General features: G+C 38.2%; 3 protein-coding genes across 5 annotated transcripts; all 3 read left to right on the forward strand.

The window, feature by feature from the left end:
- Nucleotides 1-708: 708 nt before the first annotated feature.
- On the forward strand, nucleotides 709-8,996 carry LOC105683643. 3 transcript variants are annotated; one of them, XM_048660000.1, is made up of 8 exons: nucleotides 709-1,307; nucleotides 1,834-2,030; nucleotides 2,114-2,305; nucleotides 2,386-2,637; nucleotides 2,835-2,888; nucleotides 2,966-8,463; nucleotides 8,523-8,639; nucleotides 8,745-8,996. In XM_048660000.1, exons 2-8 carry the CDS (start codon nucleotides 1,871-1,873, stop codon nucleotides 8,811-8,813), a joined length of 6,342 nt encoding a protein of 2,113 aa, XP_048515957.1. In that variant the 5' UTR covers nucleotides 709-1,307; nucleotides 1,834-1,870; the 3' UTR covers nucleotides 8,814-8,996. The 3 variants fall into 3 exon arrangements, with proteins under 3 accessions (XP_048515957.1, XP_012251814.2, XP_012251816.2); XM_012396391.3 differs by lacking the exon at nucleotides 709-1,307 and adding an exon at nucleotides 1,407-1,658; XM_012396393.3 differs by lacking the exons at nucleotides 709-1,307; nucleotides 1,834-2,030; nucleotides 2,114-2,305 and having other exon boundaries at nucleotides 2,420-2,641.
- Nucleotides 8,997-9,123: 127 nt separating this feature from the next.
- LOC105683629 (tubulin--tyrosine ligase-like protein 12) lies at nucleotides 9,124-11,965 on the forward strand. The gene has a single exon (XM_012396371.3). The coding sequence runs from the start codon at nucleotides 9,322-9,324 to the stop codon at nucleotides 11,176-11,178; it is 1,857 nt and encodes a 618-aa protein (XP_012251794.2). The 5' UTR covers nucleotides 9,124-9,321; the 3' UTR covers nucleotides 11,179-11,965.
- Nucleotides 11,966-12,379: 414 nt separating this feature from the next.
- LOC105683617 (odorant receptor 4-like) lies at nucleotides 12,380-14,416 on the forward strand. Its single transcript, XM_012396352.3, has 6 exons — nucleotides 12,380-13,098; nucleotides 13,172-13,458; nucleotides 13,539-13,638; nucleotides 13,818-13,922; nucleotides 14,083-14,232; nucleotides 14,302-14,416. The coding sequence occupies exons 1-6, from the start codon at nucleotides 12,616-12,618 to the stop codon at nucleotides 14,359-14,361; spliced, it is 1,185 nt and encodes a 394-aa protein (XP_012251775.2). The 5' UTR covers nucleotides 12,380-12,615; the 3' UTR covers nucleotides 14,362-14,416.
- Nucleotides 14,417-14,943: the final 527 nt, after the last annotated feature.

The raw sequence follows: 14,943 nt of genomic DNA on the forward strand, positions 1-14,943 counted from the left end.
GACCGATGTTCTCAAATCCATATTCCAAGTTTAGATTCGTTGAACTTGATTCTCCTAATTAGTAGCATTGAGTCGTTGACTGAACATTAGTATCAGTCAACGATTGAGTGGTTATATTGTTAGTAGTTTGTCGAAATATGTCTCGCTGGCGCTTAGATTCAAAATGTTTCAAATCTGACTTTTGACGTAGCGGCAGCAGCACCAGCTTCAAGAGGCATATCGAGTGACCAAAGCGCCAAACGTGGGTCCCCGTACTAAGCGGTAATGCAGGGGCCTCAATAATGAGGCGCCTCTCTTCACCGCTGGATGTCGCACTTACTTACTTATTGAAATAGACTGCCAACAGGTAACCATGACCACCATCCCCGCCAGGATTGGGCCTGATCAATGAGAGACGATAAATTCAACTTTCGATTCATTCAGCAGTTGGGATGTAACCAACGAAATGCAAGAAAATGCACAAAGCGCCGAACATACATACGTTAAAATGCATTGTATTGACAGTAACATTCACAGGATTAGAATCAACGTACAATACATTTTTAAATTCATACATTTCAGTTCTCCTGAAAAATAGATTATTGGAAAGAACAGTATGATGGCGTTCCACATAAGCATGGAAAAAGTCCGGCAACAACCAGCTACCTCAACTCTGAACAATCAATAAATAAATGAGTACAAGCTTATTGAGACATGTCATTTTATGAACTATTGGAGAATGCACGGCATTCGATGAGTTGAACATAAGCCCGTTTCCTCGTTCGCTTGTAAGTTCGAGCTGTTTTGCTCATCAGAATCGATAAGATTCATATCGCCGCATTATAAAACGGCAGAATCCATTCGCAGGGGAACGTCATTCATCTACGAGATGTTAATATTTCTATAAAGCTCTTTCTCATCAAAAGCGCATTTTGCGAATAGGAAAGCCTGACTGGATCGGCTCCCAATGCGATTGTCGTTACAAACGCCGCTGCCTATATTCCGCAAGAATAACCATCGGGCTGTCATGCGACCGGATGGAGAACGATATCTTTGGTATCAAGATGCGGGTAGCGCTTCGCAATGGAGCGCTTCTCCTCTTTACTGAAACGCTCGGGTAACAGAATTTTTGTCAACTTTTGTCGGAAGAGTGAGTTTCTTCCGGTGCCCTTTCTCTTGCTCTGCAATTATGCGTTCTGGATCACGGACCGGCATGTTTCGGTTATGTCGACTGTCCGTTTTGGCCGTTAGACCAAGCCAACGAATTCAGACCTTCTGAATTCGTTGACCAAGCCTGAAGTCGTTGGCGACGCACGCTATTTCAATAAGTAAGTAAGTGCGACATCCAGCGGTGAGGAGAGGCGCCTCATTATTCAGGCCTCTGCATTACCGCTTAGTACGGGGACCCACGTTTGGCAGCTTTGGTTGCTTTCTTATATGCTCTAAGGGTGCTTTGGTTGCACGCGTGATGAATTTCATTTTCGCGCTCTCTGTTGGGTGCATTCTAAAACCAGAAGTTCAAGCAGAAGAATCGCGAAATGTCAATATGACATGGTTCAAATGTGATGAAGCGTTCCCTGCAGAATAATCCCATGTCCCATAAGATAATTTCAAAATCGATGGCTGAATATCAGATAATGATAGTAAAGTAGTGAAATTATGCCCAGAAAGGAGAACACGTAAGCTCAACACTACTGTCCTTCAAATCTAACCTCTAACTATTTTACCATAAACTATCAGTTTCGCTTCATCCTTATACCATACCATTTTCCTTCTTCAATATCTACGCTTGATAATTTAAAAATTCCTGATAGCATAATTCACACTTCTCTTCTTTCAAATTCTGATAATCAGCAAGGCAAGAACATGGGAGAGGGACAGGCGAGAGCGTATGAATACATACTTCAAAACACTTGGAGACCTTTTACCGCCCCATCAGGATGGAAGAAAACGCAACAAAGTCGACATCCTTATTCACGCAGCAAAGTACATAAAAGATCTCCAGGGAAGGGCCGACGATTTATTTCATGCACATGCTTCAGACGTGCACAGTCAGTAGATGATTTTGAATTGATGTCATTTTCAAAAAATTTATTCAGCAACAGAAGTGATAATATATATTGGGTTTTAACAGAAGAAGAACTTGTCCGTTTAAAGAAGCTTGTTTCCCAACTTTATTCTCGTACTCAACTGCTTTCAACTTTACTAAAAGAAGCTGGAATTTCGATCCCAGCTGAGCCAGCAATTGAAAAAGTATCAGCATTCAAATGGTCAAATAAAATTAATCTCGAAGATAGCGAAAAGCTTTTTATGAAAATTGAGGAGAGTATGTAGCTCAGTTTCAGTTTTGAATTAGTAAGGAAGTTAGCAAGGGTATCTAGGCTTCAACTAGTAATTGAATTTCAGAAAAACGTGCCAAAAGAAAGAAAGAAAAAGTTGCAAGAAAAAAAGTGCCTTCCAAAAGAAAACCTGCTACCCCCTCTCAGCCTCAGTCAAAAAGGCTGTCCAACTCGGGATTGAAAAATGCTGATAGAATTGAAGATCAAGAGAATCGTGTAAATAGCATAAATAAGGATAAAAAATTGGCTAATGATACAGACGATCTCGGAATTACTACTGGAACACAAGGGGCAAATTCACCTTCCACAATCAGTTCAAGTGAGTACGTATAATCACAGTTAAATTTCCAGATAGATCTCTCAAGAATTTGATGATCATGTGGCACAATTAATGAGGCAATTCACTTCATCCTGGACTTGCATCACAAATCACTCATTATGTTTTATTTTATATTGAAGCCAATAATTAAAATAGAATAGTCCACTAAAATATTTATTTCTGTATCCTGGAATTAGCTCCTGCTGAAGAGACTAAAGCTGCTACTTCAACAGGTTGTGATGCTAATTTTGGTGAGTTGGGTGATGGATGATGAATAATTGTTCTGAGAAATTATGGTTATAACAAAAGTGATGGCTCTCTGTTCCAGTGGCAAAAAAAGTTGATTCTTTCAAAAAAGTGAAAAGAAAAACCAAGATAAATCAGAAGAATAAGATTATCAACCATCGTACAAACCATCAAGTAAAAAACATTACATCTGGGACCCTTATACTGTCTGGCGGAAAAATAATGCCAGTTGTAACGCCCATAACTCCGTTAACTTCAAATATAATAGTAAATCCTCAAGCACAGTCAACAAACCCGTTCATACTGAGTAATGGACAATCAAACCAGATGATCGTTATGCAGCATCTACCAAATCCTGGTCAGAATTCAGTGATACCTGTATGCAATCAAACACTCATCAATGCTGTTCAGAAGGTCACATTAAACCCAGTCTCAAAAATCCATACTAATATTGTCGTCAGCTCACAAGATTGGGTAGCAAACGTCAAAAGCATTATCAATGCAACAAAAATTAGCGGTCGAAAGTGTATTTTACCCAAAGGCAGAGAAATCACAAAGACGACAATGACTTATAAGGTCCCGATACCGGCGGTTCACAAAGAAAAGATAGAAAAGTCTAAAGAGATTCTTAGCCGGAAGGATGCTGAAGTCAAGAATAAGCCCAAGAATTCTGCTAAGGGTATAAAAAACCATAATAACTCAGCAAAACTCGGCACTGTTGATGAAACATCGAAAAATAATAAAGAAGATGCTCTTATCAGTGATAATAAAGAATCATCTTCCCTCAAACGTGTTTCAAGTACAGAATGTGTGAGTCTAGATGAACCTGATAATAAAAAAATTAAAACTAGCGAGAGCGTGGTCGATTTGGTCCAAGAGGAAAACATTCTTATAAATAATACCCAAATTACGAATCCAACGTCAACCTGTAAATCTATAGAGAGCCTACGCCATGTCATACAAAAAATCGGCAGTGACTTGAACGAAACGACTCCGAGGAGTACTGCTTCTACATGTGAAATTGAGGTGAAAAAATTTTCAGACCCAACTAATGAGGAACGGAGGAGCCCTGCAATCGACAAACATAATTCTGGAACCCAGCTTGCTACCGAGGAACAAACAGTGGAAGACAGTACCACAGAATTATTACAGTGCCCCAATTCAAGTACAGTAGATGTTTCTGAAAAAGAAGAACCTAGTAGCATCAAATCAATAGAATCAACTCATTGCATGGACTTGAGAGATGCGCACATTCAGGATAAAGAATTAACGCAATTAAATGGGTTATCAGCCACGAGATATTCTAGTCAAATTGCTACATCTACGGTCACTTCTGTTACTGTTATTGACAAGCCGGAAGAATCTCTGAAAAAGATTAGTGAAACCCAACCAATTGATAATGAGGCGATATCAGCTACGTCCAATGGAGGTAACTCGACTGAAGTTCGAGAAGAAGAAGCTGTACCCGAAAGCGTAAAGGCAGTTTGTAATCTTGGTACTAGATTTGATAGTCTGCTACAAGCAAATGACAAGAGACCAGAGTTGGTCGAAAATGTAGCAACATTAGAAACAAGCAAGATTATCCTAAACTTGGATACAAACACTACTACGACTCTGAAACCAGAAGCAAACGCAATGGCTAAGTCGATCAACTCTACTCTTCTCAATGAAGAGGATAACTTAAGAGCGAACAAATTAGCTAATTTGGCAAAGGATGAAGGGCTCAAGTCCCTGTTATATAGCGCTGACAATAGCTTTATTCCTATCAGTAGATCAGAGGCATTGCATTCAGATTTGTCAAATGATATATTCGCATCATTACAAGTTCCATCAAGTTCTCATCATCCCGAATCGATATCTCCAACAGCGGCCTTTTTAATGGCTTTTCCCTTAGTTTCAAGTTTAAATGGAAAGACTGAAGTATTAGAAGAAGAGATGAAAGAAGATTTCAAGTACCGTAGTCAAACTCCACCAATGCTTCTGCAAATTGGTGCGATGGAACCCAATAGTTTTAAGCTCAAAGCTAGCGGGGCCACTTCATCCAAGGAACATATCCCTGATGAAGAGAAAAAGAACTTATCTTCCAACTTGGCATCTTATCCAGTAGTCAGTATGCAGAAGTATGTAAAAGCAATGCCTGAGATCAACAAAGACCTTGAAGCTTCATCTAAACTGATAAATGATGAATCTGAAGTTAAAGGAAATCAAAATCTCCTAAACTCGGGGAGGCAAGAAAAGACAACTAATTCACAGTCATTGAATGATACCCAGCAAATTGCTGCAGAGTCCACAAAGTCATTGCCGAAAATTATACACACTGAAAACCTTAAGGAACAATATAAAATTGTACAAACTTCGATTCCATCATCTTTAACCACTGCCATTGAAGTGAATAACACTTTTGTGTACACATCTACAACGTCAAGCGTATCCTACAGCACAACACCTGTAATAACAACATGTGCACGTGCTCAAATCCAATCTGCACCTACCGTTCACCATAACAGGCCTGTGCCAAAGAATACGCAGAATGCTGTTGTACCAATTCTGGCCAGCACAAATCCTATATCAGATTCAACAACAAGCTTGGCTGCTGGAATTAACTCAAACTTCCAGACATCTATCTCTACTGCTGTGCAAAAGTATGATTTGCGATCACAGTATACCTCGACACAAAATTTCATTCCAAACTATCCAAATATCAGTGGAAATATGGAACTACCTCAATATACTCCACCCACATTTACTAGCTCTGTTGAAAAAAGTTCACAGAGTTCTTTGAACAATCATGTGCCTAATATATCCAGCTTAACTCAAGTCTCTCAGGTATCCACTCAGTGTCACGGCCAAGCTAAGACCTCAACTTCAATTCAGAATTTAATAAACAATTATCCTGTGCGAAGTAAAGAGTCCCATTCTTTGGGTAATACAGACCAGCATTCCGGGGTGAATGAAACTTTAAGATTGAAGCAACATAGTCAGGATCACCGACTTGATGGTTATCACAGGAAAAAAGTTGAGACGGAAAATTTTGGGCAGAGCTTTTCATTCAATAAAGAGGACATGATCAATTCTCAGAACCAAAGTGTTCAAGGGAATACGAACCCTTCAATGTTTCAGGACAAACATACCAGTACCCAGAGTTATATACCTTATAGTAAAAACGCTAAAAAAATTAGTGCTTCTATGATAACAACTGCTGTGTCAACCGGTAAATCCGTATTGGAGAATACTGTTCATTATTCACAAAATCCTATGATAGCAGCCTCAAACTACGACCACAGCACAGTTACAGACAGTAGTATAAAATCTACGACTACAGTGGCACACAATTCTTCAAACTTCAGTATACTATCTTGGACAACATTTTCCCCTGTTGGAGGCAATAATAATGCAATGCATTACGAACAAGGGCAACCACCGTCTGACAGCACTGAAAATAAAACAGTTTGTGAAAACTTTGGCTACATCCCTTTGCATAAAGACAATGTTGGTTTCTCCAATATGTTACCAGAATTTCCTAATGAAGGTGGTATGAATGTGAATAAATTAGGGAACAAGCCAATGTTGGAAACACACAAACAATCATTCATTGACCAAACGAAACCCCAAAGTATTCAAACTACAATAACTCCCCTGAAGCAAAATCAAAATCCGTCCTCTGATTATAAATTCAATAATGAAAATAAAAACAAAGCTAAGTATACAATAGAAAATAATTTCATGCAAACTAATTACCCCAACATGGAACAACAGGCGAAACATCAAACGATATCCAACAAACAGGATAAATCAAATTACCCTATGCCAAGTTATAATCCGCAAGTATTATTCAATATGCCAGATGCCGTTTCGCAAGTAAAGTACTCTACAGAAAACTACACTGGTGCTAACTTCAAATATACGGAGAAGCTGCCGCAGAATCAAAAATATCATCCAACTGCTCACAGTCACGTTTCTGTATTGGAGCAACCCAATTCAGTCTACAAACAAACCCAAAATGGTAACAAATCTAAGATCCAACAAATCAGACCTCCAGTCAATTGGATGATGACACCTGAAATTAAACACAACACGAATATACCTGATATAATTTTGCCGCCAATCGGAAAAGAACTTGAGTACTGCCAAAATAATTTATTCACACAGAATACAAGCTATAATCAAGGCTCGACAAATCAGTTTTATAACAATTATGATGCAACGCATAGTTTCTCAAACATATCTGTGATACAAAATGAACCAAAGAAAGTTGATACCTTCTATTCAGAGGAACAACCATTTTCCTGGTCACCGACTAAAAATACACATGTTGTTGAACAAACGCAGTCAATTAAGCCTATTGATCAGCATATTGTACCTTCGACTCTGCCAACTCTAGTAGGCGATTTAGCATTGGGTACAAACATCCCCGAAAAGCAAAGTTTCATTTTTGGTCAGATGTCTACCAGACTTTCAAGTGAACATAATAAGGAAATGATAAAAGAAAAAGATTCAAATGTCAGCCGAGAATTTCATACCATATTGCATTCTCAGAATGGCCAGCATGCTGTTCAGGGTACGTTTTTATCTGTCAGCCAATTGGTGGAACATGAAAAGGCTGAGAAATCACAGCAAGCAAGAAAGCATCAAAGAAAAAGCACCAGCCCACGAGGAAGCGGTAAAAATCAACTAGATATTAGAAAACAGACGGCAGCAGATCAGCTTCATCATGATGACCAGAAATCAAATGTCCAAAACTTTCCTGAGCAAAACTATCAGCAAAAGTATCAACAAAATGATACACACTGGAGAAATCGTAATTGCAAGAGTAACTATACTGCAGAAGCTCTTATTGGTACAAACACGAATGTGCAAGATGATAACCAACAGGATAAACATGCATCTATAAAGTTTACATCAAATTACGCACAAAATAAATTCCCTGGAACTTTGTCTACGGAGACAATGATGCCAATTAATTATTTCCCAAACACGGATGATGGCAACAATTATGGGCAAGCCAATCAAAATTTCAATTCGTATTCATATTCTTCAAACGCTAATATTTATCCAACTACCAATTTCATAACGAGTATATCAAATACTCCAACAAACTACATGATGCCACTTCATGAAAATTCTGATTATCTAGAAACCAATTCTTTTCTATTACCAAATGCTTCGTCAGCAAACCCCATAAAATCTCAACATTACACTGGGAAACACCAGAACTGCGACAAACGACCATATTCCACCCCCAAAAGAAGCAAACGAAAACCGGATATGACACAAAATATCGAGTTCCCAATATCTGGGATTAATTCCCCTCTTGAAGACTATCACTCTTCATTTTTATCGCATGCAAACTTGTACCAAAACCCTTCACAAGCAAATATATATCCAAAAGCTGTTAATACGAATTTGCCTGGACTACCAATGACTGGAAATCAGAATACTGTTGGTCCTACCGGATTGCCAATGAATTCAAATATCCCCAGAGGAACAAGCTCTGGCAGTCCTATGGTCATGACACATCCTTCAGGCACAAGTTTGACGAATTTTAATCTGAGTACCATTTTCCCTGAGATCAATGATAAGGTACGTAATTACATGACTTAAGGAAGGAAGTGTTAATTTCTAACTCTATTTTTGTTCAGGTTGTTGGATATAAACCACCGAACAGTATGCCACCAGGGTTGACACATTCAGTCAGTCATACATCAAATTATGCTCAAAGAGCAAATTATTCTAATTCCTTGGGCCATACACCGCAGGTATGAAATACTTTCTACAAAAATTGATAACTGATCTTTTCTCTAGGTATTCGATTCTGAGGTCAAATGGTATCTCAGCATTCAATGCATATAATTTAATTCCAGGTTTCTGAGTCAAACCAGTTCGCCAATAATATGCCCCCCTCATCGAGTGTCCATTATAAAAATTCTTGAGAAATGAAATCAACCGAGTGTTAATATAATGTGAATGTAAATTATGTAAACTATCTAATATGAATTGGCAGCAATAATTATGTTATTTTGTACAAATGTATATATGATACACAGTTAAGACATAATTTAAAGCAAAACATAGAATAAAATATTGGAACACGTTTATTCAAAACTTACCTACAACGAGGTGTTTGAAGAATTCATTCATCAAGACAAAAGAAATGTGGCGTGACGTTGACTCTCGTTTTTTCGAATTCAACTTTTTTGGGCGCATGCGAAAGGGAAACCTAGCCAAGCAGACGACAGGAATTCACGTGTTGTCAAAGAAGGCGTTGTGCAACGTGTGCGGCATCTTCGAGCATTTATGAGTCGTCTCCTGAAAATGAGTGCCGGTATAAAACGATCAACTCGTTAATTACCTTAAATTCAATAAGCTAATGTTAACACAGCGAGTAGAACAAGAGATTTCTGAGATTCAACATCATCATAATCAGAATATTCGAACACCATGGATGGCATAAGTTTGTATCAGACGTTCCTTCGCATCCATCAACCTCAATTAGAGTTCACTGGAGTTCCCGTAATATTCTGGGAAACTCTGTTTAAAAAACTGCAAAAGCAAATATTCGACTCCGGTCTAGTTTTCCAATTAGCTCGTATCGATTATGAAGATAATGAAAAAACGGCTACAGATCCTGTCTGGAAACTGTTCACGTCCTCCGAAGCAAAGGTCTCAGCACAGAATCCAGAAAACATCTATCTCATTGACCATGCTTGGACCTACGGCCTAAATTCAGCTCGACAAAATTTGACCCAAGTTCCAGGTCTTTTAGATCGAATGTGTGGTTTAATGGGATATGACGTAGAAGAATCTGAGAATAATAAGGTGGAGTTTATTCTTTCCGAAATGTGGCGCTATAATCAGTTTTATGCTCTCCGTTCTGCACCAACAGTTGAAGACGGTATGCCAATTTGGTACATAATGGATGAAGTTGGTTCTGCCATAAATCACTCAGATGATCCAAATTTTCGCATAGTTCCCTTTCTCCATGTACCTGAAGGCGTAGCGTACACTCTTCTATATCCTCTCAGAGATTCCGAATCTGATGAAGAAGTAACCAGAGATTTTACAGAGGGACAAAATACAGATCCACACGTCAAACGGGCACTGTTACTACCTTGGAGTCAAGATGAGAGCTTTATGCAAGAGGATTTTATTCAGGAAGAGCCTACTGATGATTACTTTCTGTACGGACACATCAGGGAGAGCTTAGCTGATGCGACAGCCCTTCCCCAGCACCCTGTGGATTCTCCGTTACGAGTATTTTCGCAGTACAGTCTCGTGAATGAATTCCTAACTGACCCTGGCTTCGAGATTGTACAAACAGAGCAAGAAGCGGATATTCTTTGGCTAACTTCACATTTCAAAGAGTTCAGAGAGCTTAGCATAGATGCACCAAGGGTATTCGTGAACCAATTTCCATTTGAAAATGTTCTCACTATAAAGGATCTACTTTGCATTGTGTGCAGGAGAAAAGCTGGCTTGAAAAAATATGATTTTCAAACGCTGGAGACATTCCCATCGTGGCTACCAACGACTTATAATTTAAAAACAGAGCTTGTTAAATTTGTATCTTACTTCCAGCACCGAGAATCGAAGGGCCTCGGTAATCACTGGATATGTAAACCATGGAACTTGGCAAGAGGACTAGACACACATATAACTAACAACCTGTATCACATATTAAGACTTCCTAGTACAGGTCCAAAAATAGCGCAAAAGTATATAGAAGATCCAGTTTTGTATAGTAGACCCGAACTAGGAAGAGTTAAATTTGATATAAGATACGTTGTTCTTTTGAAATCGGTACGCCCGTTGAAAGTCTACGTTTATTCGAATTTCTTCTTGAGATTTGCTAACAAAGTATTTGCCTTGAATAACTTTGACGACTATGAGCAGCACTTCACAGTTATGAACTATGGAAATGAGATTTCCTTGTATCACTTAAAATGCGTTGACTTTATTGCCGAATGGGAGAAACAGTATCCGGAATTCGACTGGAGCAAAAAGGTAGAGACAAAGATCCTGGCTATGTTAGAAGAAGTCTTTGAAGCAGCTATTGGAGCAGATGCACCCAGAGGATTGGCCCACAACGAGCAAAGCAGAGCCCTTTATGCAGCTGATATAATGCTCGAATGGAGGCACGAAGAGATCCACCCCGTTTTACTGGAAGTAAACTTTACACCGGACTGTAAAAGGGCTTGCGACTATTATCCGAATTTTTACAACGATATTTTTAAACTCCTATTCTTGGACGTTGAAAACCCAGAGCTTTTTCATAAGCTCTATACGGCACAGAAATGATTAATGAATTTTTTTTCACTTCATTATAGTTTCTTAATTTCCGTAATTGAATATACACTTACATGTTTACTGTTTACATGCCTTGGACGTTTTTTGCTAAACGTAAAATACGCTACATTTATTTTTTCTAACCGATATTGTATCAGTTAACAAATAAACATTGTAATTCGTATAATAATATAGCGATACGAATGTATCATAATTAACTTGATGTATATTCTGAACGCGCTCCACTCAATAAATATCGTGCAACGAATATATTTGTAATTAATTTAATTTTTTTATAACGGTGATTAGGTAATTAGTTTTTACGAATCGACGAAAATCAGACAGAATTGATAATAAACTTATTTCCGAGGCATAAAGGGGAACGCGGTGCAATATCCGGGGTACTCAAGGAATCTATGACAAGAAGAATAGAAAAAATTTCCAATCCAAAATTATGTTTAAGGTCCTTCTCGATCATTTTAAACAAATTTTTACGAAATCTTTGGGGCACCCCATATTGCCCCGCGTTCCCCTAAAGATAAGAATCGATGCTAACTGCAGACTATAAGGGTTGAATTTTGTGGGCGGTTTACCAAAATTTATATGTATCTCTGAAATGCAGTTGTGCGTTAAATCGTGCTTAATAGGATTTAATTAAATTTTAGCAGTCCACAAATAAGCTAATTAAATTAGCTCCGAACCACGTAAACTACACAATGGTAAGCACAAACTCATGTGTCTAACTGCTACCGAAATTTCGGAGTAAATGTATAATGCATAAATAAAATCGTATACAGTATGTATTTTGTATGGTGATCAATAATTTCGCCAATTACTACGTTATAATTACATGACTCGTGAAGCGTTATGCGCGTTGCATTCTGCATCAATCCTCCATTATACGAAACAAGGAATTTGTATCGATGGAGTAGCAGCAGGTGCCAATAATGTCATCATGCACGTACGACAGTACTCTATTCCCATAATATGCATAGATATTTGCTATTGTAACGAATACCCGGTCTGTCTCTTATCTGCTGATACGCGGTTACAGTTCGAACGAATAAAAGTTGTATCGTACGAAGGTAGCGAAAGGCGTCGTTATATATCCCAAAGTTTTTACCTTATTGTTACCGAGTTTTTCCATCAGTTATGTTCGGTTAAATTCCTGCATTATTACTTCTCTGCTCTACTCCGGCCTTATGATTGAAGGTTCGCAAGTGAATCGTAGTTTGAACTCTGGCACTCAAGCACCATCAATTTGACATGGCAACTGATCGTTTCGCTGTGTAGTTTACTTTCATTCGGCACTTATCCATTTCAGGAAAGCTCACGAAGTTTAACGTACATCTAACAATATAAAACTCTATAAAGTAATTTGCAATTTAGAAGAATAAGAAAAAATGGATTAAAAAATCGGAATAACAATTATTGAAAACTTGTGGAATAATGTCTAAAAGGCTCAGCGGAGGGGAAGAATTCGACAGTTTGATAGCGCCTGTGAAAATGTTAACTAGATTTATATCAACTTGGCCATTTGATGAGCAGGATCATGCTACCGATAAATCAATTTTTCGGTTCCGATTATTTCAAATCATTCATTACGCGATAATTCTGGGATTAATGTTCGGCTTAGGGATAGCGGTTTTGATGGACGGTATTCGCAATTGGGGTGCGATGGAGGAATTGACCGAGTGCACCCTTATAGCATCTTCTTTTCTTTTATGTTTTTTTCGTGTTATCATCTTCTTATTCCAGTCGAAAAACGTGTTGATAATTGTGAGGGATATGCGGAAGGACTGGGCGACCTCGTCTGAAGAAGATAGGAAAGTTTTGAGAAAAAATTGTGGTTCTTCTTATAAACTGGCTAAATTCTTCATATCGAGTGTGGTTTTTACCATCATCGCATTTATGGCCATGCCTGCTTTGGAAGTAATAATTTTAATCCAATCCCAAAAGCTGAATTTCAATATCGGTGAACGAATGATTTGTTTACTCTTGTCAGATCGTCGTACTTGGATCGGAAGAACGGAATCTACCTTTCCGTGGTTACTTTGGCATCGACGCATCGCAGTCACCAATTTACGAATTACTTTACGCTCTCGAAGTGTCCGGGGGAGCAATAGGAGGTGCTACGATTGCTGGGGTAACCAGTTTCAATTTGGTAACGATAATGCACGCAAGTGCAAAATTTTCCGTTCTCCAAAGACATATATCACTCATTAAGAATGACGATGAAAGATCTAAAGACCTCCTTCGCTCGTGTATTCAGGAGCACCAAAAAGCAATTGAGTAAGATGAAGTCATATTTCAGTTTTTTATCGGCCCTTTTAATTATTTGTTTCAATTTTATCTTGGATTTTCGTGTTCAGATTTGCCGACAGGCTCGAGGAGGTCATTAACAAAGTGGCTCTTGGTCAGTTTCTATCCAGCACCGGAATGGTCTGTTTTGCAGGACTTCAAATAACGTCGGTACGATTTCTACAGCAGAGTTTAATTTTTTTATTTTTTTTTTCTCAATTTCTGGAACTGTTCGACGGTAGATATACTAAAGGGGAAAATTAATTGGCAATAATTCGATATGATCAGCACTAGACTCAATGGTCTTTAATTAACATCTTGATAATATAAGATAATTCGTTTCTGTACAGATGTTGGAGGACACTGGTCGTCTGATGAAGTACTCGTCTTTCTTGAACTCTGCTATATTCGAACTATTCATCTTTAGTTTCAGTGGAAATGAATTAGCGGTGCAGGTGCATGAAATAATTGAAAGAAAGAATTGAGCTCGGCTGTAGTCTGCTCGAAAGATGATACAGAGAGTCTCTATGACAATCCATTTACGTGGAAATTGCAGTTTTATTGATCCGAAGGTTATTATGAAATCGAATGCTTATGATTTATATTATTTTACAGAGTGGAGGAATCGCCAATTCCGGTTTCAATAGCGATTGGGTCGGCAGTTCCTTTGGTAAAAATCTGCAGATTATGATGATGAGGGCAACAAAACCAAGTAAAATAACAGCTGCTAAATTCTATGATATGTCACTGGAGAGTTTCTCAACGGTGGGAAATAATTCGTTCACATGATTAAACAAAAAAAAGTTCCAAACTGAACGACTAATTTTGATTCAGGTCCTGAGCACTTCCTTCTCGTACTTTACTACTTTGAGAGCAGTGAACGAAGAAGGTTGATAGAAAATTTACCACAAAACTAAACCTCGTACGATATTATAACGGAGATTATTGCTGTTGTAAGTCGTATGTCTAATGATTTACGATATGAAAAATAATTCGTCTATTGTTGTTTCTCAATAGTTCAATGCTCGCAATTATTGATATATATGTACATAGTATGTAGAAGAAAAATTTGTCCCAAGGATATAAAGCCTACGAAATGCACTTCCTTCGCCCAGAAATTGTCTACAAATAACTCAAGGTACTTCAAAGGATCGCAGCAGCCCTAAGATGTCAAGTGTAACGGGTCCCAATTAGGCGTATGGAAGCTTTTGTGTCTGCTCTTTGCTCATAATCTCGAATTATCGAAATTGCTTGATTTTTTCTTCCTCTGAATGGTATGAATTTGATGAACAAAACGGAATAGATGCAAACGTTCATCGGCTGATCATTTTTGTGGATCGCTCTTTCGTTCATGATCCAGCGGCATAGTGATTTAACAAGAATTCCGCATGCTTTTCCCTATCATCAATAAATTTAACTTTACCAAAAAACAAATTAGCCAAACTAAAATCTGTTCGAATAATTTCTACCGGTGCC

The sequence above is a fragment of the Athalia rosae genome, chromosome 1 (assembly GCF_917208135.1).
Source record: "Athalia rosae chromosome 1, iyAthRosa1.1, whole genome shotgun sequence".
Lineage (NCBI taxonomy): Eukaryota > Metazoa > Arthropoda > Insecta > Hymenoptera > Athaliidae > Athalia > Athalia rosae.